Below are 23,106 nucleotides of genomic sequence, written 5' to 3'. Positions count from 1 at the left end.
AAGTGACACGAAGTCAATGGGATGAAGTTGAAAGGAGGCCGCGATTTGTGGTGGCCTGAGGCATCAACCTCACCCCCCAAAGCGTGTGTGCACACAAGGTGAGTTCTTGCAATGGAAAGATCTGAGTTTGATGTGAATCAAGACGAGAATATTCATTCTCTCTAACATTATTCATTATCTAGACCTGTACGTTCTATTCCACTCCGCAGAGTAATGTCCAAGATCCGCAATCTATCCCATAAATCATCCATAAGCCGGGCTGGCCCTGTAACACCTCGCCCGAACGCTCGTAATATATCAGTAGTAATCATATCGCTCTTCTATCCCAGAGTAAATCGTCCAAAAAGCCGTAGTAAATCAATACACGTTAGAATCGTAAATTTCATCTTCTCTTCATCCGACGTTCATTGATGCGAGTGAGATCCACGAGTAGGTTGCGCGGACTTGCTGGACGCGCTGGCTGCGTTGGCAGTCGAGGAGCTCGGGATGGCGGATGAAGCGCTCTCGTAGACCCATGAGGAGGAGGAGTAGATGGCCGTCTCCGAGGCGGAAGTGGGCGCGACTGAGGCGGAGGTGATTGTCGAGGCTGCGTCGACGGTGAAGGAGGAGGATGATACTGGTGCGGACTGGCTGCTTGAGCTGCTAGTTGTGCTGGAGGAGGAAGACGAGGAGGCGAGTGTCTCGAGCGTTGTCTTTGAAGGCTTCGTTCGCTGTTTGTGGGAGGTTGTCGCAGATGCTGTCAAAGTTTGAACGGGATGCACCTTCGACGAGCTGGATGTTGATGTCGACGACGTGGAGGTCGAGGTCGACGAGCTCGAGGAGGATGATGAGACGGCGCTGACCAACGAGGAGCTGGAAGTAGCGGACGAGGACGGAGTCCACCAGACCGTGGGAGAGGGTGTCCACCAGACCGTCTGGGAAGGCGTCCACCAAACAGTGGTCGAAGTTGAGCTCGAAGCGGAAGTGGATGTAGAAGTAGAAGTAGAACTCGACGAAGAGCTCGCCAACGAAGTCGATACCGCATCAGCAGTCGAAGCAGAAGTAGGCGCAGGCGGCGTAAACGGCGGGGGCGGGCCAAACGTAAACGGATCCCGCGTGCGACTCTGCGGCCGTCCAGGACCAAAAGGCGGCGGCGGCGGCATCTCCGTCTCCGCCGAGGCCGTCGAAATCGACACCGGCCCAGGTCCCCACGCCATACTCGAGCTCGAGCTCGAACTCGTCATCATCGTCGTTGTCGGTGGCGGCGCCGCTTCAACCGTCACTGTGCTCGGCGCCGCGGCTACCGTGGCCGTCGCAGTCGTCTGCTGGATGATGGAGGTGGTGGTTGTTTCTGTCTCCTGCGAGGTGGTGGCGCGCGTTGTGGTGAGGTAGATGGTTGTGGTGGGTTGTGCGGCCGTGGAGGTGCCGGCGACATTGACGACGGAGTAGGTCGTGCTTTGCTGTGGGCGGGGGAGGGCGTGGGTGGTGGAGAGGAGGGAGGAGGAGGTTGCGATCAGCGCGAGGGATCGGGGAACGCGCATTGTGAGGGTGGGGTGGTGTATGTGTATGCAGGATGGAGGGATTGTGGTCCGTTGCGATCAGGCTGTTCTGTGATGTGCTGAGTCGTAGCGGTGATGGCAGAGGATGATTTCGTGAAGATGTCAATGTTGATGTTGATGTGTGAAAAAGTGTCCAACGGCCAGCGAAGGCCGTGCGTGCTTTTGTGTAAGCCATGTTGTTTACCGCGGTGGCTGGCGATAGGAATGATTGCTGGACGAATTTTTGTTGGCGAAGTCTTGGGACGAGGCTGGAAGTAAACAAATGGCGGGGGCGAGGCGGGGGGTGGAATGACGCGAGGTTTCGCAAATACGCGGTCGGGATGGAAAGTGCACGCTAATCTCAGCCCGCAAACAAGGCTGTGCCCTACCAAAGCCCCACCCTACGTGAACATGTTCCCTGCTGATGACACAAGAACAAGTATTATTCCGGAATCATCCCTGCGGACAATGAGGCCAGACTGCTATTTACAGTGTCGGCCCCCACCATTAACGACGAATACGAATATCCACGGTTTGCCACTTGTCATCATCACATGTCCGCCCCACTGCTATACCGTACTCAACCGATCATCCGGTTGTTCAACATCTGTCTGTCACCCACTCCACTGTTCGGAGATATTGCATTGAATCCGGGGCGAACTATCCCGCAGCTGAGACAGTCGACGTGCCAAGTCGTCATCTAGTCGTGCTGGTGCTGCTAGCCACGTGACAAATGTTCGTTCCATGATATGCATATGCTAATATTCAAGACATGATCCCTCAATGTATCTCCCTCACACCTTCACCCAAAGCTTCCACTGTCCCTGCGTAAGCCTCGTAAGCGCCAACAAAACCGACGCAATAATCAGCGCCGTCCCCCCAAAAATCCACACATACTCAAACTTGGTCGCATTCAAAATCGCCCCGGACACCGGCGTGCCAATCAACACGCCGAAACCCGCGATCGCAAATCCCATGCCCATGCGCGTGCCGATGAGGCTGCGGTTCTTGGGCCCCGCGAGGTGCACGTAGATGGTGCCCGGCAGGCTGACGAGCGTGCCGGAGAAGAAGCCGTAGAGCGCGATGACGACCATCACGGACGCGGTGGAGCGGGTGACGATGAGGCAGTATTGCAGGATGCCGCAGACGAAGGCGCAGGGGAGGAGGACGTTGAGGGGCCCGATGTGGTCGGCGATTAAGTTGCTAGGAGGTGTTAGGGCAAGTTCGTGCGGTGGGGTTGAGCAGGGAGGACTCACGGGATGATTCGGCCGAATGTGCTGGCTGCGTTGAGCACGGCGAGGGTATAGAACGCTAGATTCGCATCCATGATCTTCGTTTGCAAACAGTACAGCTGGATGTAGTAAAATGGAGCATATAATCCAATAAAAGCGATGGTGGTCCCGAGGGTAAAGCAGACATACGGCGCCTCCTTCCACGCCGGAAAGTCGAAGAACTTCCTGCGCGTAGCGGGGATGACGCGCACGCGGAGGACAATGTTGGACACAGCGAGAGTGGCGAGGGTGATGAAGCCTAGCACCCGCGTGGTCCAAGGAAAGCCAATGTGCGGCTGCAGCTTGTGGAAGATGATGGGATACAGCATGCCGCCGATACTGCTCCCCGCGGCCGCGAGCCCCGTCGCGGTGGCGAGTTTGGTGGTGAAGTAGGTGGAGAGGATGGCGACGGCGCTGACGAAGAGACACCCCATGCCGATGCCGAGGCAGATGCCCTGCGCGAGGAAGACTTGCCAGTACTCGTGGCACAGGCCGATCATCATCTGCCCGAGCACGATGAGGAAGGAGCCGACGAGGAGGAGCTCGTGCGCGTAGCCTTTGTCGTAGATGGGGCCCGTCACCAGGCCGGCGAAGAGCAGTGCAAACGCCTCGATCGACCCGATCCAGCTGATGTCACTCGGGCTGGAGGTGCGGAGGAGGTCTGCCTCGTAGAATGTCTGGTAGATGCCGAACTAGGTATAACCATGAGCCAACGACCACGAGAGTATGAGGAAAGGCAGAAAGTCCCACCGAATTGAGGATGCCCCAAGTATTGAAGAAGACGAAAAACGCGCCGCAAACCTGCAGCCAGGCCTTGGTGCCGCCATTCGGCACCGACTTGACATTGCTGATGGAGGGCTTCGACTCCACAAGCGTCAGCGTCGCCCCGTCTTTCTCGACGTCGTTGTCATGCATAGAGCGCGTGGCGGAAGAGGATGGCTCGAGGTCGTCGCCCTGCTCGTTGACATGCGAGTGGCTCGCCTCCTTCTCGAGCTCGTGCTTCTCCACCTCCTCCGAGACCGAGGAGCGCGACATGTTGGGCGCTGGGGCTGTAGGTATTCCTCGAGCGAGCAAATGCGGGCGAACGGGCAGACCTAGATCCTATACAGCGGCGACTGCATGTCCCTCGCAAAAGCAAACGCGAGAGGTCGATAGTGATAGCAAGAAGTGAGATTCACGTCCCAACCCGACACTCTAAAAAGGAAGCAGAACTAGTCCAAGTCGCCTGCGCTCGCAAAATACAAAGCATTAATAATAGAGAAAGTGACCCTTTTCCATGATCAACCCCAGTCTGCCACCAACCACATCGTCACAGTGGCCGGAGCGGATGGGTTTCCGCCATCGTGCCGCTTAGCCGGCGGCGCGAAAACGTGGAGTTTGGACGGGGATTCGGCAGTTTGCGCGGTGAGTTGCATCGAAGGATTTAGTTAGTGGGGAGAGCGTAGTTTAAACGGGTAGAAATCGGGCGACTCTCGGTCCTCGTCATTACACCACGTCAGTCCCTGTGCCGTGTACTTGCATGCCTGCAGGAGGCACGAATGCAGGGCGGGAAATGCCACGAGCGCGCAACGTGAGCTGCACGTGCGAGATTCCCGAGCTCTCGGAGTTGTCTTCTCGCGCCAAACCAATCGATGTTTTGGCAGACATTTCAGTTTCTGCGGAGGAGAGGCGGGTGTATAGTAGTTCACTGTTCGTTGATATAATACCTAGGTAGGTACGGGAATACCAATATGTCCGGCTTAGCTACTATGTGATAATATGCTGCCTGCAGACAACCAGCCAGCGTGGCGTGATCAAAAGCAGGCAGCAATGATGATCAGAATCAACAACCCCATTCTGACCTCCTCCTCCTCCACACTCACCCCCTTCATCCCCCTTTGCCTCCATCGAGTAGTCCAAGAAGAGCATCAAAGGCCCCATGAACGCGAAGCATAAACACAACAGAACATTCCATCTTCACCCGTAACCCGCATATGTGTCCTCCGCGCGCGCGCCATCCAAGACTCCAAAATCTGCATCCATCCATCGTCACTCGCACTCCCATCCACTCATCGAATCCATCAATAAAGCAACGCAGGTTCTTGTAACAACACGCAAAGCAGATTCCAATCCAAGGCCGCGTCGCACATGCAACGTAAGAAAGTTGCAAACTCCCATCGTATAGTCGCTTTTGCCCTTCGCCCCACGCGCTTTTGTTCCGAACGAAAAAGAGAAAAAGCAAACAGGAACAGCAAAACAGAAAAAACAACACGCAATTCCAATCGCTTGCTATGCAAGGCTGCTGTGTAAATGGTGCATTGCCGCTTCGCTCGCTTCCCTTGCCAGAGAAGCAGAAAAAACCGAATGTAATCAGGGGGGGAAAAGTTGACTCCTTCAATTCAGCGAGCCAGCCTCATTGTTCTTCTCCGAGCATGCCTCGGAGCTTGGCGGAGTATCGACATCCCGCTTGATCCTGGCAATTCGGAACCCGGCGGGCTTGACATTCGACGTCTCCACAAACTCCTCCAGGTAGAGATTCCGGACGAGTTGCGAAGATGCGTCTGCCAAAGGCGTGGACGACGGCGACGACAAGCTGGCAGTATACGCCTCGAGCGCCTTGGTGCGGCGCGCTTCTCGCTCGGCCACGACTTGGCGCATGATGCTCGCGATGGTGTCGGCGCCCAAGCGTTCCGCGATTCCGTATTGCTCGAGGACGGATTTGAGGATTGCAAAGGGGAGGGAAAGGAGGACGCTCGAGACGGTTGTCGTGGTGAAGGAGGGGCGTTGGTGGTCTTCTTCGCTGGACATTTCGCCGAAGCGGATCTGACTGAGGCGTGGATCCGATGGTTTGCGGCTGTGGTCCTTTGAGGAATTGGGCAAGGCGGGGAGACGCGGGCAGGATGCGAATTGCGGCGCTGCTTGGTCGAGGTAGAAGTTGTCGGGGAAGCAGGACGTCAAAAAATTGATGATCCGTTTCAAAAAGTCGGTAGACCAATGACCGTAGGTGGGCCGTGGCACAACTGGCTCGCCGGCGCGGCTGGGTGACTGGTCGCTGGACGAGACGCCGCTTCGATCGTCACTTCCATCTTCGACCTTGAAGCTGTCGCCGAGCCCGCCATCCAGCGCGAAACCCAGCGCGGTGCCTATGGTGTCCCAGTGGAGCAGGCCCGCCGCCACTTGCACCCCTCTGTCTCCGATGGGGCCATTATCCAGCCACCAGCCGCTGGCAATGTATCCGACTGCGGTTGCCATGCAGTCCACGTTGGAAGGGTGATCTTCACTGCCCGCAGATCCCGGACGATGATACTCAAGCAGCGGCACGGGACAGCCGTAGAAGAACTTGAGAGCCTCAACGAAAGGAGCCACACGCAAGTATGGGCCTTCCAATTGGATCACGTGGACTGACGGAGACTTCGCGCCCTGAGCCTTCGCGAAGAGTTTGAGGAATTTGAAATTGGCAGCAAGGACGACTCTGTGGGCGTCCAAATTTACCTCACCCTCGCCAGTGGAATCGCGAATCGTGAGACGACAATCGGTGAAAGCATCGAACGCCCATTGGGACCGCATGTGTCCGCCCAGTCTTTCCCAGGCTACTCGATCGGCATCGGTGGTGGGCTGCATGCGCGGCCAACGATGCCCAAATCGTGATGGCGGCGTCAAATGAGATGGAAGAGCTTCTGGGCGAACATTGCCCTGACCCTGGAAGGTTGCCCCGGGCTGGGGAGGTGATACCATGCCGGCAGTCTGAACGGGATGGTTGATATGCGAGGATGACTGGCCGTTCTGGTGGACATTTGGCCGCTCCAGCGCTGTGGAGGAGGTGTTTGAGTCGGATCGCGAGGCCAGTGCGTGCCCGTTCATCTGTGGAGCTGCAGGTGGGTTGAAAGCATCTTGCGGGCCGGGACGGTAAGACACCGGATGCGAGTGCGATTGGTGGTGAAACGGTTGCGCGGGCGTGGTATAAGGTGGTTGTAGCGCGACCGTGGTGTAAGGTGCGGGACGGGCCTGCCAACTCATGCCGGGTGGGCCATAGGCGGGATTTTGAGCACGGAAATGCGGGTGATCGGGGGCTTGATGTGGGTAGCCCTGCTGCACGAAGTACTGCTGCTGGGGGTGCGGGAAGCTTGCGCGCGACGGTGAAGCGAAGCGTGGACTTGCTGATGGTGGAGGGCGCGCAGGGGAAGAGTTGTTGCTGACGTACACAAAATTGCCCGCGCTGGGGTGGGATGGATGGGCGTGCGGGTGGAGGTTGGCTGGAGGGTTGAATTGCGACGGAGATGCTGACTGGTGGGTGTGCTGTTGTGCAGATGGGACGAATGCGGGGGGAAGTGCATCCCGCATTTGACGGCCGTCGAATCGGCCGCTCATCTCGCGAGATGAGGTTGGGCTTGAGCTGGAGAGGGGCGTTGGAGAGTCGGGCGCTGAAGGGTTGAATGTAGATGGGGAGTGGGAGTTTGAGAAGTCGGGGGCAGCACCGAAAGAAAGGGAGAGGGCGGCACTTCTTCTCGGACCGAGCGAATCTGTGTGCGGCATGACCACGGCACCGTTGAGCGTGTTGGTACCATTGGCGCTTTCCTCATTCGTCGCGGCAAGCGCATGCCCGTGCCCGCTGCCGTTGGGGATGGTGGAGAGCGGGAGGGGGTGCTGCTGACCATTCACGCCGTTGGTGGTGGTTGTATGGCCATCGTGAATTGCAGGCGCAGGCGCAGCTCCTCCATCTTTTGCCACAGTCTCCGACTTCGGCTTCGGCTTGGAGGATTTTGATTTGCTCAAGGCGAGGGGAATGGCGGGCACTACTCGCTCTACATTTTTACGGGGATTGGACTGCTGGACGGGAATGGCGGGTTGGTTCGACGGCATGTCCTCGCATGCGCCGCGGGTCGGTGAGACGGGCGGATGCGAGTTCGGACAGATGGGAGCAGCGCACGGAGGAGGAGGTGGTGGTTGGGAGGATGGAGGGACTCGTCGACTCGTGAGGCAGCGGGAGCTCTGTGCGATGGGCGACAGCGGAGGAGAGCGAAGGGAGGGTGTATTGGGAGGCGGTGGAGGAGAAGAGCTTGAGTGTTTGAGGGTTTGTCATGAGAGCTAGTGGATCGGAGTCGGCGGTCGTTGGTCGGCAAGTTTTGAGAGTGTGGGGTGTCGACCCGCCAAGCTCGGACCCCGCGGAGCATCTCCGCTCTCCGCTCTCTGCATGGAGAGGGCCACGTGCAGCACTTGGCCACACATTTCTCTTCTTCATCAGTCATTACAGCCGAGAGTGAACGGGCATGTTGAAAGCCCTTCTCAAGATGTGCATCGACTGGAGTGTGCTATGCGCAAGTACCCAAGCATCGGCAGGTGTACATCGACCACCGCCCCTTCCTTAAGGCTTCACCACGTCGGGATACAGAAGTAGCAACACCATCTGCCGGTAGGTCTCGGCGGGCATTGAAGATGCCATTCCGTTGTGGCGTCCCTTCTTTGCTTGCTTCAAGTCTCTTCATGCTGCCCGTCTCAATTCCATCGTCTCCTTCAAGTCCACCTGAGAGTTCAAGCATATTCCCTATCTTTACACTTCGTCCAGTCTTCAAACCCAGCGCGAACGCTTTCCCTATAGTCCTGCTCTCGTAAAAGAAACTTCCCGACATCATGTTTGGCGGCGAAGACTTACCAGTGGCACCTCGAGACCGACGAAATCAGCAGCGCAGGTCCAGGCACGGCCGAAGATCTTCGTGTCACGAATGGGGCTCGTATGCCTGCAACACCCTTGACTTGAGTGTCCACTCACCCGCGGAGCCTTTTGGTAATCGCTTCAGCTCTGCTTGTTGCTCAATGGCAGCTGACGAAGCCCAGGGAATCGATTCGCAGTCCTGGCGCAGTCTCCCCACCGAATGAAAAGAAAGAGCAGTCAGCACGCGTCTCGTTCGTCCCATCGGCCACGAGATTCTCGTCTCTCAAAAGAGAGAAGAAAGCGCCGTGATCCCAAGCGCTCGAGAATTCAGTCTGCAGCAGTGCACATGCTGGATGAACAACTATCACACGACATCGGCCGGACTCTCGACAGAGCCAACATCCAGAGGCCGTCATCCAACTACGTTCTTTATCCGACTGGCACTCCTCCGAAGCCTGGTCTTCCACCGGCACCTTTTTATGGCCCCACCGCTCCATATGAGCTACCTGCTTGGAACTTCGCCAACGAATTCCCGCCTTTACCTTCCAGGAATTGGCATCCGACTCCACTCCACCCTCATCTTCCCTCTTGGTGCCCCGAGCTACCCTCTTTCACGAGGCAGAGACTGACGTGGAATGATCTGCCGCTGTTCTTCGATCTATCCGCACTGCCGGATAAGGGAGTACCATCCAAGCCGCCGCCCTCAAGGTGCCAGGACGTGCAGCTGTGGCAGCCCAGGTCATATCCTGAACCCAAGAAACAATCGCGTTTCTTCCCGCCTCCTGCTCCCGTCAAGCCGAAAATGAAGTCTCCTTCTCACGCCTGCAAGCTTCACAGTCTTGATCGAGGGGTCGAACACGATACGCCAACATGCCCACCGAAACTCACAAATGCCACGAACTTGGAGAGCGAGCTGGCAGCTAGCAACAGCACACCCGCGAATCTCTGGCACATCCTAACAACATGCCCTCCCCCCGCCTCTCGTTACAATACCCTCTACCACCCATGGAACCCAATCTACGCCGCCCCTTACGGCACCTTCGACCATCGACTCGAAGCAATCGGCCGTCCCATCGAGCTCGCCAACACCGACCTCCCCTTCGTGCAAAGCAACAGTCTGACAGGCCTGGCAAACTCCCAGGCCGACTTCCCCTTGCCACACGTCGACGACCTCGCGCTGATCTTCGACACGAGTCCGCCGGTGAACGAACCAACAAGACTGAACGAGCCAATGGTAGACCCTTACTACCCTTCCAACCATGAAGCCGATCTCGCGTCCCTGCCGCCCCTACCTCCTTCTCCCGAGCCAGAGGTAGCGCTGCCGGTACTGGCGGTCAACATCCCGGCTACCTCATTCTACCCCGGGGGACACGTCTACCCCGGGGGACACGAAGTCAGTGATTCAGGGCCACAGCAAATCGACGCCCACTTCCGCAGTGAGGAAGCGCTATTCAAACCACCGGCTGCGCTGCCGAGCGTAGCGCCCGCTCCTGTCCCATCTCCGATCTCTGAGGACGGAGAGATTCTCGACGTCGCGCTGTGTCTGCAGATGGTCGGGCGCGATGCGGAAGAGAACTGCAGGGCTCAAAGTTCCAACGAAGCGGAGACGTCTCTGTCGACTTCTGTCGTTCTTGTGGACGACGGATGGGACATATTCGACGAAGAGGCAGACGAGAGCTGGGACTGGCGGGAGGATACTTTTTGCGAGGCGTGGGAGGCGGAGTGGGGTGTGTTTGTGACGGGGGAGGATAGTGGGTATGAGAGTGAGGGTGTGGATGGATGCGAGGAGGAGGATGCGGTGTGGGTTCAGAGGTGGAGGTGGGAGTGTGGGATTGAGAGGGAGCCAAGCTGGATGGCTCATGTGGCTTGGTAGGGGTCTGAGTTGCGGAACATGACGGTGGTGGATTGAAGGGATGTGTATGCTACATTCGAAGCCTACCTTATACCTGAGGTCCCTCACAATACCACTCCACTCCACTTCACCCCTCTCTCCCCCTGACCAGCACACAACCCTCTCCCACCGCTTGAAACACTTTCCTCACCGCGTTAAAGCAATCCGACTAGGCCGCGCCCCCTTCCACCTCGTCCCAGTAACAGGCAAATCCCTCGCAATCAACTCCTCCTCAATCACCTTCCACCTCCCAATCGCCTTCTCCTTATGAATCGGCGTCTGCCTTCTTTCCTTGACCGTCACATTCGGCGCGTACTCCCTCAGAGTCATCATCTCGGCCGTTTTGGCCAGCTTCTTGGGCGCCGCTTTCGTTTTGTAGGCTGTGTAGAGGTCGGCGAGCGTGCGGGCGGAGGAGATGGTGGGGTCGCGGAGGCGGTGGCCGGTGAGTTGAGTTACGCGTTTTGTGATCTGGATGCGGCGGGTTAGTGGAAGTGGAATGGTTGTTGTGGGTGTCGGATGGGAATGCTTACGGCGAATTTGACCATGGGGTCTTGAAGGGGGATGGCTAGCCAAGGCTCCTTTTCCATAGTCTCGGGGTCCAAAGTGTGTGACGCGCGCGTTGCTGATGCAGTGGACGTAGATCCCGGGCCTTGTGAGATGCGCGAAGCAGCGTAAGCCCATTTTTCCAGCGACTTTGTACCATCGGTAGGAAGTTCGAGGACGACGGGGAGAGTTTGCAGCCCGAGATTGGCGTTCAAAGCATCCTGGCCGATTCTCTGCCTGCCGCGCACTTTAACGGCGACGTAGCGCAGCACTTTCAACCACTGCTCGTCCTCCAGTTCAGCGGGTTTGTGGCGGTTGAATCTGTAACCGCAGTCAGCATTGCTTCGCACGGGATGGGGTTCTCGCAAACTCCACAGAAGACTCACCCTTTATACTTGACGCCCTGATCCTTCTGCGCCTTTACCCACTTCTCACCACCCACGCGCTCCAGCTCATCCCACTTGTTCGCCATGACATATTCAGGATTAATCGAGGGATCATAGACAGCAGCGACCTCATATCCCCTCCCTTTGCGCTCTCTCCCTTGCCCCGTGCGCTGCTTCTCCGCATCGGCCTTGGCCCGTTCTTCCACCTGCTTCTTCGCCTGCGCCTCTTGCTCGGGAGCCTTTTTGCCGCCGAAGAGGCTTTGCTGGATGCGCTTGAAGAAGCCCACGTCTGCGGCGAAGGGGCGGGTGGTGTGGAATTGACGGGTGGCGGCGTGCGCGCGACAGGCGCGGCAGACGTATTGAGGTTTTGCGGAGGAGGAGGCGATTAGGCTCAGTGCCTGTTCTGCTGCGCGTATTCGAGGCATCGTTGGTTGTTTGGAGAGGCGGATGGAGAAGATGCGGCGTTTCAATGTTCGCAAAGAAGTTTGGAGTGGAAGTCCGAGCTCCGTAAAAGCTACCAAAAAATATCGCTGCCTCAGGCATCGATTAAGGTATGCTCACACTCTAGTATCGCTCATGGCATCTGATCATGCTATACCCTCTATCTGATCGCTTGAATTGGTGTTCATGCAACATGGTATCATCATTTATTTCGCCCAGAGCCTCTGCGTGCATCTTGTCTGCGCGACTAAAAGACGGGAGTTCGAGGCGTTACAAGGCTACCTTAGGCATTGCATCTCCGCAAATCCCACTCGCCGGGCATGGAAGAGCTGGAAGCGCCTATTTCCACAGCCACGACCGCGCACCTATAGTCAACTCGAGGAGGGATAGCGGAGCGAGTGCGTAGCGCGTTCCAGGCCGGCCAGGGATGTTTGGTCCCGGGCTGTGACAGGGCCGACCACCACTCTGCTCCGAACTATGCGGCAGCAAATCCACGTAAGTCCGCAATAACCCGTTCGATTGCCATTTATGCCCTTCGAGCACATCGAAGGATGTTCGCAGTTGAGCAATGGCCTCAAAGCTGGTCTCCCTCACTTCCCCTTTGCTGTAGCCTTGCCAAAAAACGAACTCAGCGTCTTCATCCCACTCCTGTCGACCTTCTCCAACGCCTTTACGCCACGACTCATACTCTTCTTCTTCAGCTCCTCTTCCTCCTTCTTTCGCTTCTTCGCTTCCGCCTTCTCCATGGCCTCTTCGTCATCGAGCGCGCTTCGTTTGCGGCTGATGTTGTCGCTGAGAGAGCGTAAAGTCTGCGCTTCCTTGCGGAGTTTGTCAAGGTGAGCGAGGTGGGTGTCGAGTGGGGTGAAGTCGGTGCCGGAAGAGTCGGATTTATTGATTAGAGACGTCAGGCTGGCGTGGAGGCTTTCTGGAACGTAGGAGCGAAGCAGGAAAGTGAATGCTGTGCGGATGCGAAGAAGATGCTGGATTTCTTCATCCGTTGTGGACGGAGCAGACGACACAGACGTTGTGGTCGTAGCGCTTGTGCTTTCCGTGTGTGCAGTAGATTGTGAATCCTGTGATGTCGAAGCCTCGCCTTGCGTGGTCGTGGTCGCGGTCGGATCTGCATCCACAACACTAATGCTGCTGTCTTCTCTTCTTATGCTCAGGACCGGCGCAACCAGTGCTTGCCTCACAAACTTTTCATCCATGGTCGCGGGGAGCCCCATCTCGACCATCTTCTTCGCCTTCGTGAGGAGGACTTCGAGCAATTTGAGCTTGGAAAGCATATACAGCATTTCCTGTCCATCGTCCATCGAGTCGCAGATTTGCTTTATCCGCGATTCGAATATTCGTTCCAGCCTTCGCGAGGTATTGTTATTGAGGACGTCTTTGAGATGCGGCGAGGACTCGATCAAGCGCTGCAGGTAGTCGGACAGGGAGAGGTAATATTGCCGGCCGCTCTCTTGGGCATCCTCCACCAGCGCAGGCAGGAGGAGGAATACCGGATCTACGGGCGTGGCGAGCATGAGGTCGGGAGTTTGTAGCACATAGCCTTCTCCGTCTTCATCGTCTTTCAATGTGCCTTGCTCTGGGGCGAGCAGCCAACTGCGACATGCTCTCTTTGGTGCAGAGACGCGGGTGAATTCGAAGCATCCTCTGGTCGGGCAGGCAAGGTATCGGCATGGCTTCGAGGTCGCAGGATTGGGAAGGGATATTATTCGTGCGTCAGGGGAGAGATCTTTCGGCAAGATGAACAGCTGCGGCGCATTGGGAACGGATGGCTCGAGGGTCTTGATTGTTGAAGTCGTGGGTTCCGGTTGGCTGCCTTTTGGCCCCGCTGCCTTTCTTGTGCGTGTTTTCATGGTGATGCTGATGTGATGCTGCTGAGTATGCCGGATGATGCTCTCAATATGATGCACCGTCAAGTATACATGTCAATGGCAAATGCACGTCGCGGGAGAAGTTGTATGGAGGTGCTCGCGTGAGAAGCGATGACGGCGACGCGTCGCGCGTCCGCGCTTTGCCTAAAAAGTTAAATGGAACCTCCGGCGTTGCACCACGACAACCCCGTCTCTCGTCGGTGCCACCATCTGCTAAACATATCACTCCACCCATTGTCCTGCCCCGTCATCGTCAAGTCAAGCTGGTGACGGCGAAATGAGACGAGATGGCCGTGGTGCGCGAGTCTCCCCATGCCAAACACTCGCCCGACAAGAGGGACACCCAATGGCCCCCCAAGTCACCCTTTGAAGCCCTGCTGTCCTCGCCGAGCGGGAGGCGAAAATGGCAGGATCGGAGGAACAGACTGGAGGCTCGCGACACCTCACCATCACCGGTAAAAGGAAGGGCCGCGGCAGCTATGGTTTCGGCGGACGAAGACGAAGGTGATGAGGATGAAGAGACGTTACGATTGAAGCTGCAGGCCATCGAGGCGAAGCTGAAGCTGAAAAAGTTACAGAAGGAAAAGGAGGACCAGAGGAGTAATGTCAGCACATCTAGGCTAACAAGAGCTGTCCCCTCGCCAACAAAGTCTCCGAGTCGGCCGGTGTTACAGCCACATGTCAATCGAGCGCCAGCAGAAGTCATTCAGGTCCCCCTCTCGCCTACGAAAGACCGATCCATTCCTCTCGGGGAGCACAAATCCCCTGCTCGCGCCCGACTCGGCCTCGATACAACCATTAAAGCGGACGGCGTATCCCTTAAGCGAGCAAGAGACGGCACACATCTCAGGCGAGCAAACTCTGCGGCAACAAGCACGACATCTTCCACGCCCAAGCCCAGCTTCAGCGAGCGTCTGGCACAGAGTCGTGCTGATGCACAGCAGAGCCGGGTAAAGCAAGAGCGAATCGACAATGCAAGGAGCAAAGGGTTTGGGAGTGCTGCGCAAGAGCCTACGCCGCGGTGGTCCTCTCCATCCACCACTTTGCATAGTTATGACTCGTCCGGGCTCTCATCTGCACACCAACCACTCGCCCCTCGAAGGCTTGACCCAGCGGCCAACATCATCCAGAGTTCCTCGACTCGTACGCCGCAGGCTTCTCGGGCACAGTCGCAGAGCAATGGCCTGCTCCCTGCGGGCGCAGGGGTCCAACCCGACTCTCAGAAGAAGGTCGGCTCCTCTGATGGCCAGGATTCCACTGCCGGCTTCGACCCATTCACCGAGCTCCACCTCAGCAAACGCCACATCCCACACGTCGCCATTGCGCGCGAGATGAGCGGCAAAGAAATCTACACGCTTCCCCGCCTCCTCAAAGAAGTGAAAGCGCCAACATACGAGCCTCCCGACTGCGAGAGCGACTACGTAGTCTTTGCCATCCTCGCCACGAAATCTCAACCGTTCGATCAACGACTAGCGCAACGCACCAGCGACGACCGTAAACCACAAGAAGATGCTGACCAGCCGCGGAACAAATTCATGGTTCTGCACCTCACCGACCTCAAATGGGAAGTCGATTGCTTCCTCTTCGGCACCGCGTTCGACCAGTTCTGGAAATTGACGCCAGGCACCCTGCTCGCCATCCTCAACCCGGGCATCATGCCTCCCAAAGGCAACCAGAATACCGGCCGCTTCAGCCTGAAACTCGGCAGCTCCGACGACTGCGTGATGGAGATTGGTCTCGCACGGGACTTGGCATACTGCAAATCAGTCAAGAAAGATGGCCAGCTGTGTGGGGCGTTCATCAATGGGCGCTCAGCCGAATTGTGCAACTTCCACCTCGACATGCTAGTGAATCGTGAGGGACGCAAGGGGAGAATGGAGGTCAACACCATGTGGCGCTCTCATCAAGATCGAGAGGAGTTTCGTCCTAGAAGCCACGCTCGAGCGGAAGGCGGCTTTGATAGACAAATGATCGACAAGAAGAAGAATGTTCGCTCCTACCACCCTGAACACGGATATATCTATTCCGTCCCAGGAGGAGGAAAGAGCGCGGCAACACTCCTCGACAAAGAAGATCTAGCCCCCCAAGACGCAGAAGCAAGTCGCCGCCGCATCGCCGCCGCGCAGCGCGAGCGCGATCTAGCGAAGAAACTCGCCAACATGGGTGGCAGCATGGGATCCGAATACCTACGCTCCAATCCCACCAACGCCCCCACCTCGTCCGACCCTAACAGTATCATCGACGTCTCTGCAGCAGCAAAGGCAGCACTCTTCGACAAACCCTCTGCAGCGGATCTGGGGCTCCTCGCCAACAAGGCCGACAATCAGCACCTCTCACCCGCCAAAGACCGCAAGCGGCATTTTGGACTCGGTGCGCTGTCCAAGACCAACGGCGGCCGGGATGCGGTGGGTTGGGGCGGCGCGCGGAAACCTGGCTTGCTTGCTGCTCCTCGGGAAGGGAGGTTGGGGAGTCCGGAGAAGGGGCAGACGTTTCTTGGAGCTGAGAGGGGGGTTGGAGGGGTATTGGCGGCCAGACGGGATGGGAGTGTGAGCCCGAGTAAGAAGCGGGCCCGTTTCGTGCTGGACAAGGGGATCCGAGAGCCTGGAAGAGAGAGTCTTGGGGAGATGATGATTAAGGACCGTCTCGCGGTTGGGCTTCACGACAATGACGATGACGACGACGACGAGCTGGATATTGTATAGGACATCGACTTAGACTCCGTAACATTTCCTGAAAGGCGATGCGGTGCCCATTGATCCCGCGCTAGAGTTTATCCCCGGAAGACGACCGGAGAGCGGCACGGAGTCTGGTCAAGGAGAATCCCGAGTACACTTGGTATCAGAACCATTCTCGACGTCAAGGGCTTGGACGTACGTGATATGAGAGACTGTTTACTACCAAGCTGCTCACGCCGGTGCCCTTAACATCTTCGCGTACTTCAGCGTATTATTACTCGAAACCACATCAGCAAGGCTGGGATTGAGGCATGCAATCACAGCCGTCTTGCACGGCCGGCTGGCCCACGGATCAAAAACGTGCTTCAACACCTTTGTCAATGTGCTATGACGACTGGGGATGTGCAACTGTCTCAGCTCTCTTTCGGATCCGCGTGACTTCAGTAGCGTGTACTGCGCTTTGCCTCGAATGCAGTCTTTGAGCACGGACAGACTAATGTTGATTTCTTTCGTTTCGCGCCTGCGATCTGCTCCGTGTGATGTGACGTCTCTGGCCGCTTCCGATCCCGCCAAATCGACTAGGAAGAGAATGCCACCGGGAGCGTCCGGGGTAGTATGTTTATTGCAGATGCGGACTCGACAGATACTGTGCGAGCGCGACGAAGCGTCATTTCTTAAAGTCGACGCGGTCCGGCGGTAAGTCGCAGCTTGATCGATCAAACTCAGCATTTCCACCGCCGAGCCGACTTGACATTCTTTCGCGCCGGCCAGTTGCATATCGCCCGCCGAATCCTGCCACACGGAAATCGGCTTGCGGGAGTCGAGCAAGTCGAACGCCGAATTGCCCGCAAGGTCGACAATGGTGACGTGGATGTCTTGTTCGGCGAGGACTACCTCTTCCGTCAGAGACACGGCGACGAGTCGTTGGAGCTGGCTGATTGTGTATGTCTTGCCGGAGCCGGTTTGTCCGTAGGCGAACAGGGTGCCGATGCCGCCTTGACGCGCAAAGGCGACGAGCTCGACGACGAGATCCGCGTAGATGGTTTCGGTGGTTGCGGTTTCACCGTACACCCGGTCTACCTCGTGCTTGGAAGACTGGGTCTTGTCAACAGGGGCGAAACAGCGGGGACGTGTAGCAATACCTTCAGCACTGGTCGTCCGCGCGGATGATTATGCAGATCGTGGAGGTAGACGGTCTGTAGTTCCCCGGGCGTATGCGTGGTTGTTGGATAGATAGCGCAAGGAAACCCTGCCGCATGGTCCTCTTCCAGCATCGGTCGGATGCGTGCCGCAGTCACAATATCCGATTTGTTTAACTCCGGTCGAGCTGGTTGCTCCACTTTGTCAGCCTTGTGGCGGCTAAAGTGTGCTGCGGGAACGGAAACATCAAGCGCTCCCACGAGCTGTTGGTATAGTTTGGCATTGTCTAGATAAAACTGGTCCATCGGTCAGGTATGCTAAGGCTGGAAAAAAAATGCGGTCGATCAAATATCCATTGAGAGGAAAGAAGGAGTGCGGCGAGACGTCGCGCCTTAAAACAAAGGTGGCAGCCTAACGTCGGCCTTGGCGTTGCTGCCTAAGGCCATTGCTGCAGCCTTGCACATAATCTCATCAAGGACTCGACGGATCACGGGGAATCTGATCGGACATTTAGCTAAGGGCTATATCTAGATAATCTGAAAAACGATCCCGCGGTTTATTGTCGACACACAAACCCCTAATACCCCGGTGGAGCCGCCGTCGGGCTATCATAGACTCTCACGGCATCGACTAAGAACGCCGTTCCGTCGTAATCTAACAAGTTCAAGACCACCTTGCTCCCTTTCTTCAGCGTCACCGGAAACGGAGCCATCTGCCCAAAGCTCGTCCCGAGAGTCGACTCCATGAGAGCGTTCCCTGGAGCAGCTTTCCCGTCAACGGTCACACCTATCTGTTGAAAATCGTTATTCGGACCAGGATACGTGTACACGATCTGCAGCACTTTGGCACCCGCGGATCCGTTCCAAGTGAATGAGAAATTGGTGGAGCTGGTCATGTTGGCCGCCTTGCCTCCGGCGCAACCATCGCCGCAAGCTACCAGAGTTTTCCTTGAGGTTGTCGACATCTTCGCGGTGATTAGTTCATAAGGCAGATCGGTCCACACTCCTGTGGCGGCATCGAGAGTCCATCCACCAGTGTAGTGGATGGACAGGCTGTTCCCTTTGTGTATCACGGGGTAGAAAGCGTAGGAAGATGTCGCGAGCTGGTTTCCATTCCAGTGGTCACCGAGATAAAGATAGAATTGCTGGGAGGTGCCATTGATGACAATGTCGTATGTGTTCTGGGTGAGATATGTATATGCGGTGTCGGGAGCGAGAAGAGTCGATTTCGACCAGGGGCCCGACATCGAGGACGCGACGTAGTACGCGTTGTTCGTGGGAGTCCTGGCGATGTTATTAGTACGAATCAATATTGTATGCAGTTGATCTACCTCACCATCCGTTCTGAGGGCTCTCGACAAGGTAGAATTTCCCATCAATCTTGAACACACCCGGAGCTTCCTCATACACTCCGTGGAACGTATACAGCGTCTTGGAGACGTTGAGATAATCGTCAGTAAGGCGGGCAATCGACAAATCGGCATTGTTGTTCGTAGCGTAGATGAGGTACGCCACTTGAGTATCAGGATCTTTCCAGACCGTCATATCGCGGCTCTGGTTTCCGAACGGCTGGAAATTGCCTTTCCATTCGTATTTCCCATCGATCGTCTTGCTTGTAGCCACGCCAACAGCAGCCTCGCTGTAGTCGGCGTTGTCCGCGTGCCACCACATGACGTACTCGGAGTTCTTGTCGTTGTACAAGACTTTTGGCCGCTGCAGAACCGACGAGTTCGAGATGTTTGTATTGGGGATCGGCGTTAGGACGGGGCCCACGAAGTCCCAAGTTGAGAAATCCGCTGACTTGTAGCAATTCACCGCTTCGAAGTGAGCGTCGGCCGCTTGTCCGGTCCGATCTGTTCCAAACCAGTACCAGTCGCCGCCACCGTTGCCGGCCTGGATGATACAGCCTCCGTGGGCTTGGATGAGGTCACCGGCGGAGTCGGTCATGTTCATCAGTGGGAAGAATGTTGCATTGGCGGCGTAAACACTCGGCAGAGAGAAGCCAAGAAGGGAGAACACCCCCAAGGCTGTGCTTGTGAATCTCATTGCTGCCGTCTTTACAATGTGGCTTGGATGAATACTGTGGGAAAGGCACAAGTTATGCAAACGAGGCTGGCGAGCACTTATTAAGGAAGTCACCCACCGGGGACCCCACGGGGCCGGAGTGGTCCACATCCCGAGGCACGGCGATCCTCATCTCGAATAGGGACGAACGCAGCAACGTCACGAGTCGAACAACGACACTACGGACGCATGAGATGCCGTCGCTTGCGCGTTCTGATCTTTCCCCTCATCCAATCTTTGGGAGCCTGTGCCGAATAGATTCAGAATCTTGGCTGCTCAGTGAGATGCGGCCCTTCCCTTGTAACTCCATCGGCGGTCGCTGCAAAATTACGCCGACCCGGGGATTAGATCGGGCTTAAGAATTCGTCAAGTCGGTATAAAACAGAAGTCATGTTGCGCTTCAAACAGACCAAGAACGACACCAATCAACAATGGCGTCCTCCCTTCGAACCGTAATCGTGACTGGCGGCAATGGCGGCATCGGTTGGGAAGCAGTCAAAGCCCTGTACACCTCCGACAAGCCATACTACATTTTCATGGGCAGCCGCTCGGCAAGCAAAGGCAAAGAGGCCAAGCAGCTCTTGATCGAGGAATGTCCTTCGGCCAAGAACACCATCGAAGTGCTGCCTCTCGACATTGACAGCGATGAATCGATTGAAACGGCGTTCCAACAAGTCTCGTCCAGTCGCGGCTCGATCGACTGTCTCGTCAACAATGCCGGTAAGCCAGTACATGATCGTCTACCCAAAGCAACGTTCGGCTGACGGCTACCCAGGAGCCAACTACGACATTGCGCACCTCAAAGGCGAAATGGGGCTCCGAGACTCCTTCACAAAAGCATACAACACCAACGTGGCCGGCACACACGTCATGACCCACACCTTCATGCCTCTCCTGCTCAAATCCACCGACCCTCGACTCATCTTCGTCGCAGGCCTGGCTAACATCACTCGCGCGGCAGAGAACTATTTCCCCGCCCCCAAAGTGCCCGCCGGCTGGCCGAAGCCCAACCCCGGATTCGAAGTCATCAGCTACCGCGCCAGCAAGTGCGCGCTCAACATGCTGATGCTGGACTGGAACTACAAACTCCAGGCCGACGGCGTCAAGGTGTGGTGCGTTGGGCCCGGAATGTTGGCGACGAATCTGGGCGGATTTGGTAAGGAGAAGGCGGCCGCGATGGGTGCTGGGCATCCCAGTGCGGGAGGTGATATTATCCGCAGGGTGGTTGAAGGCGAGCGGGATGCCGATACTGGCAAAATCGTGATTAAAGACGGGGGCATTTCTCCGTGGTAAGGGGGCGACGTACGCCCATCTGACAGCGAGCGCATTGGCCTGCTAATATGCCGCTGGGACAGCGCCTGTTCTAATTCAACGTGTTCCATGCTCCACAGTTCCCATTCCCCAACACAAAGGCAGGTGCGGCATCCGACTGAGTGTCTACTTCACCATTCCCACCACTTGCCTGCCCAGCGTCACACGAATCTGCCGCGAAGATAACACAATACTCCCCTCCCTCGTGCCATGCCCAGTACGCTCCTGCTGGTTCGAGGATCGCGGCGACACAGCAGTCGTAAGCCGAACCACTGGCACCAGGATTGATCCCGAAAACCGTGAGGCTGGCGTCCGGCTGGCCATTCTCAATCGCGAGGCCAAACACCTGATCCGCTCGATTGGGAGTTTGGCAGGCGCCGTACACGCTTGTAGAGCTGGTGAAGGAAGTGAAGATGTCTGTTTCGGTGGATGTGGTGGTTGCCGTGGACGTTCTGGTCGCGATGTGAGCAGCTTTGGCCTGGAGCGCACATGAATGCATCTGACTTACGTGGTGTCTGTTTCCGTAGTTGTCATTGTGATGGTCGTTACGGCTCCGGGTGTGATTGTCTAGATATAGTTCAGCACGGAGCCGTGAAGCAAGTTCGCAGCGAGGAATTAAACACTTACAACTGTTGCGGTCGATGTTGTTGTAATGGTAGAAGTTTGTGCCGTGGCGTGTGATGTAACCGTGGTGGTAGTGGTAGTTGTGGTACATCTGCCCCAGTAGTGATAACAACAAGCGTCACCATAGTGCTGCGGTCGTCCCCGTAGTCCTCCTCCTGGGGAAGACTTCTTCGATGAGGCTCCCAAGGAGGTACCGAAGTCGCGCATAGCTCTTTTCTCGTTCGGATACGCCAGTGAGTCGTTAGATCCAGGCAGCGTGGTTTGAATTGGCAGGAAGCCAGCGGACGCCGGGATTGTACTGGTTGAGACGACGCTAGTGGTGGTCGACGTTGTTGCTGTATCTGTCATTGTGGTGGTATCTGTCTCAGTCGTCATTATCGTCGTCGTGGTCGTTGCAGTAGCGGTAGTCGCGGGAGCAGTCGACGTGGTGCTTGAGAACGTGGATTAGTGCAATGCTTGTGGCTACTGTCTCATCCCGAGATGCTTACGTTGTTGTCGAGATGACAGTCGAGGTCGAAGGGGTTGGCGTAATCGTAGTCGTCTTGGTGATCGTGCTGGTTTGGGCGCACGACGTTTGTATGGATGACCAATGCGTCCAACGCGATTTTGGTGGGTTCCAGAGCAATGTCGTATCTAGAGGGATGTGTGCACGGTCAGACAATGAGATGGATATGTCAGACGAGGCTACTGCCTAATGCCAGGCACTCACAGCATTGAGTCATCGAAGGCTCTGAAGCTGGATGGCCGTGTCCATGCCGTCCTGGCTGGGGACTTGCCGATGCGACGGAGACAAGGAGGTAAACGAATGCAAAGAGTGAAGGAATCGAGTAGAGGCCCATCTTGCTGAACAAGGGAAGCAAGAGCTAGGAGACTTGCGAAAGTCGAAGAAGAGCGAACCGAGGGGGACTTATCAAATACATCCGAGTAATTAAACAAGAAGAATCGGAACCTACAGACCATCCTTAAGAGGAGTTCAGGAGAGAGACGGCGCATCGGGCAGGGGTGGCCGACCTCTGCGCATGAAGCCTGCACGAGAATACGAGTCTGGACGTGAATACGAGGTCGACAGATGAGGGCTTGCTGTCCGGACCAATCTGCATCACTACATTAGTGCACGGCTCGAAAGCGAACAAGCCTATGTAGGGTCAGTCGCCCCTGTTTCTATCTGCAGGTATGTAACTCTAATTGCCTTTGAGCCGAGAATGGTACTTCGCCCCTGAAAGATCGAAAGCCGCAGGCCCGTGTCCGTGGTGCTTCTCTAATGTCAAGAACGCCTGGTTGTTCTATACAGGCCTTTAGTGATTGTATTCATCGCTGGGGTTGAGCTTGCACTCCACGGGGTCAAGACGACGCTATAAAAGGTAGTTCCAATGCACAGTGAGGGGTTAGTGCACGTGAGTTTCGATGTAATCTCCGCTAACGTTTGTTGGAAAGCAATGTACGATGCATCAGTCTCGTGCTTATACGAGCTGCGAGGTACGTACTGAGGCTAGGGTGTAGGGTGGGCGATGCAGGTGCTATACGCTTGCGATGCCCAAAGAGAGTGACTACGGGCGGCCACAGCTTCCCCATTCGGCTCGCGAATTCGTGGAAAACGGCCACGATCGACCCTCGCTTCCTCGTCGCAATGACTTGACGTCTGAGTGTTGTATGCAACAGCGGCAGACCTTCATCGCCGGCATCGTACTCGAGCGCTTGATCGACTGAATTGATGGGATGACCCCACCTCACGCTA

At 56.4% G+C, this 23,106-nt stretch overlaps 14 protein-coding genes across 14 annotated transcripts; 5 read left to right on the top strand and 9 right to left on the bottom strand.

Annotated features, from left to right (window-relative positions):
- Nucleotides 1–131: 131 nt before the first annotated feature.
- BDY17DRAFT_289593 (uncharacterized protein) lies at nucleotides 132–1,147 on the bottom strand. The gene has a single exon (XM_033732370.1). The coding sequence runs from the start codon at nucleotides 1,140–1,142 to the stop codon at nucleotides 405–407; it is 738 nt and encodes a 245-aa protein (XP_033594308.1). The 5' UTR covers nucleotides 1,143–1,147; the 3' UTR covers nucleotides 132–404.
- Nucleotides 1,148–1,751, bottom strand: BDY17DRAFT_289592 (uncharacterized protein). The gene has a single exon (XM_033732369.1). The coding sequence runs from the start codon at nucleotides 1,711–1,713 to the stop codon at nucleotides 1,252–1,254; it is 462 nt and encodes a 153-aa protein (XP_033594307.1). The 5' UTR covers nucleotides 1,714–1,751; the 3' UTR covers nucleotides 1,148–1,251.
- A 258-nt stretch (nucleotides 1,752–2,009) lies between these two features.
- On the bottom strand, nucleotides 2,010–4,238 carry BDY17DRAFT_289591 (major facilitator superfamily domain-containing protein). Its single transcript, XM_033732368.1, has 3 exons — nucleotides 3,539–4,238; nucleotides 2,774–3,480; nucleotides 2,010–2,720 (listed from the first exon to the last, which is right to left on the bottom strand). Exons 1-3 carry the CDS (start codon nucleotides 3,821–3,823, stop codon nucleotides 2,312–2,314), a joined length of 1,401 nt encoding a protein of 466 aa, XP_033594306.1. The 5' UTR covers nucleotides 3,824–4,238; the 3' UTR covers nucleotides 2,010–2,311.
- Nucleotides 4,235–4,578, top strand: BDY17DRAFT_17227 (uncharacterized protein). The gene has a single exon (XM_033729824.1). It carries the CDS (start codon nucleotides 4,308–4,310, stop codon nucleotides 4,500–4,502), a length of 195 nt encoding a protein of 64 aa, XP_033594305.1. The 5' UTR covers nucleotides 4,235–4,307; the 3' UTR covers nucleotides 4,503–4,578.
- Nucleotides 4,579–4,812: 234 nt separating this feature from the next.
- BDY17DRAFT_17236 (uncharacterized protein) lies at nucleotides 4,813–5,119 on the top strand. The gene has a single exon (XM_033729826.1). The coding sequence runs from the start codon at nucleotides 4,916–4,918 to the stop codon at nucleotides 5,075–5,077; it is 162 nt and encodes a 53-aa protein (XP_033594304.1). The 5' UTR covers nucleotides 4,813–4,915; the 3' UTR covers nucleotides 5,078–5,119.
- A 42-nt stretch (nucleotides 5,120–5,161) lies between these two features.
- On the bottom strand, nucleotides 5,162–7,627 carry BDY17DRAFT_320253 (uncharacterized protein; the record flags this gene model as incomplete). The annotated part of the gene is made up of 1 exon (XM_033736417.1): nucleotides 5,162–7,627. The coding sequence occupies one exon, from the start codon at nucleotides 7,625–7,627 to the stop codon at nucleotides 5,162–5,164; it is 2,466 nt and encodes an 821-aa protein (XP_033594303.1).
- A 1,136-nt stretch (nucleotides 7,628–8,763) lies between these two features.
- BDY17DRAFT_307082 (uncharacterized protein) lies at nucleotides 8,764–10,290 on the top strand (the record flags this gene model as incomplete). Its single annotated transcript, XM_033735094.1, has 1 exon — nucleotides 8,764–10,290. One exon carries the CDS (start codon nucleotides 8,764–8,766, stop codon nucleotides 10,288–10,290), a length of 1,527 nt encoding a protein of 508 aa, XP_033594302.1.
- A 165-nt stretch (nucleotides 10,291–10,455) lies between these two features.
- On the bottom strand, nucleotides 10,456–11,662 carry BDY17DRAFT_320251 (ribosomal subunit 39S-domain-containing protein; the record flags this gene model as incomplete). Its single annotated transcript, XM_033736416.1, has 3 exons — nucleotides 10,456–10,776; nucleotides 10,839–11,172; nucleotides 11,238–11,662. 3 exons carry the CDS (start codon nucleotides 11,660–11,662, stop codon nucleotides 10,456–10,458), a joined length of 1,080 nt encoding a protein of 359 aa, XP_033594301.1.
- Nucleotides 11,663–11,808: 146 nt separating this feature from the next.
- BDY17DRAFT_289584 (ribonuclease H2, subunit B) lies at nucleotides 11,809–13,667 on the bottom strand. The gene has a single exon (XM_033732367.1). It carries the CDS (start codon nucleotides 13,538–13,540, stop codon nucleotides 12,269–12,271), a length of 1,272 nt encoding a protein of 423 aa, XP_033594300.1. The 5' UTR covers nucleotides 13,541–13,667; the 3' UTR covers nucleotides 11,809–12,268.
- Nucleotides 13,668–13,845: 178 nt separating this feature from the next.
- Nucleotides 13,846–16,260, top strand: BDY17DRAFT_244782 (uncharacterized protein; the record flags this gene model as incomplete). Its single annotated transcript, XM_033730564.1, has 4 exons — nucleotides 13,846–14,554; nucleotides 14,610–14,701; nucleotides 14,809–15,481; nucleotides 15,593–16,260. The coding sequence occupies 4 exons, from the start codon at nucleotides 13,846–13,848 to the stop codon at nucleotides 16,258–16,260; spliced, it is 2,142 nt and encodes a 713-aa protein (XP_033594299.1).
- Nucleotides 16,261–16,464: 204 nt separating this feature from the next.
- On the bottom strand, nucleotides 16,465–17,678 carry BDY17DRAFT_243405 (P-loop containing nucleoside triphosphate hydrolase protein; the record flags this gene model as incomplete). Its single annotated transcript, XM_033730429.1, has 3 exons — nucleotides 16,465–17,328; nucleotides 17,376–17,567; nucleotides 17,619–17,678. The coding sequence occupies 3 exons, from the start codon at nucleotides 17,676–17,678 to the stop codon at nucleotides 16,465–16,467; spliced, it is 1,116 nt and encodes a 371-aa protein (XP_033594298.1).
- A 185-nt stretch (nucleotides 17,679–17,863) lies between these two features.
- On the bottom strand, nucleotides 17,864–19,456 carry BDY17DRAFT_259946 (glycosyl hydrolase). The gene is made up of 2 exons (XM_033731836.1): nucleotides 18,709–19,456; nucleotides 17,864–18,656 (listed from the first exon to the last, which is right to left on the bottom strand). Exons 1-2 carry the CDS (start codon nucleotides 19,416–19,418, stop codon nucleotides 17,951–17,953), a joined length of 1,416 nt encoding a protein of 471 aa, XP_033594297.1. The 5' UTR covers nucleotides 19,419–19,456; the 3' UTR covers nucleotides 17,864–17,950.
- Nucleotides 19,457–19,867: 411 nt separating this feature from the next.
- On the top strand, nucleotides 19,868–20,729 carry BDY17DRAFT_320246 (uncharacterized protein; the record flags this gene model as incomplete). Its single annotated transcript, XM_033736415.1, has 2 exons — nucleotides 19,868–20,156; nucleotides 20,212–20,729. The coding sequence occupies 2 exons, from the start codon at nucleotides 19,868–19,870 to the stop codon at nucleotides 20,727–20,729; spliced, it is 807 nt and encodes a 268-aa protein (XP_033594296.1).
- A 35-nt stretch (nucleotides 20,730–20,764) lies between these two features.
- BDY17DRAFT_17155 (uncharacterized protein) lies at nucleotides 20,765–21,983 on the bottom strand. The gene is made up of 4 exons (XM_033729814.1): nucleotides 21,860–21,983; nucleotides 21,375–21,801; nucleotides 21,256–21,314; nucleotides 20,765–21,199 (listed from the first exon to the last, which is right to left on the bottom strand). The coding sequence occupies exons 2-4, from the start codon at nucleotides 21,744–21,746 to the stop codon at nucleotides 20,800–20,802; spliced, it is 831 nt and encodes a 276-aa protein (XP_033594295.1). The 5' UTR covers nucleotides 21,747–21,801; nucleotides 21,860–21,983; the 3' UTR covers nucleotides 20,765–20,799.
- Nucleotides 21,984–23,106: the final 1,123 nt, after the last annotated feature.

The sequence above is a fragment of the Neohortaea acidophila genome (assembly GCF_010093505.1).
Source record: "Neohortaea acidophila strain CBS 113389 unplaced genomic scaffold BDY17scaffold_1, whole genome shotgun sequence".
Lineage (NCBI taxonomy): Eukaryota > Fungi > Ascomycota > Dothideomycetes > Mycosphaerellales > Teratosphaeriaceae > Neohortaea > Neohortaea acidophila.
The sequence above is the reverse complement of the archived record's forward strand: the minus strand, read 5'-3'. Positions and strand labels throughout refer to the sequence as shown.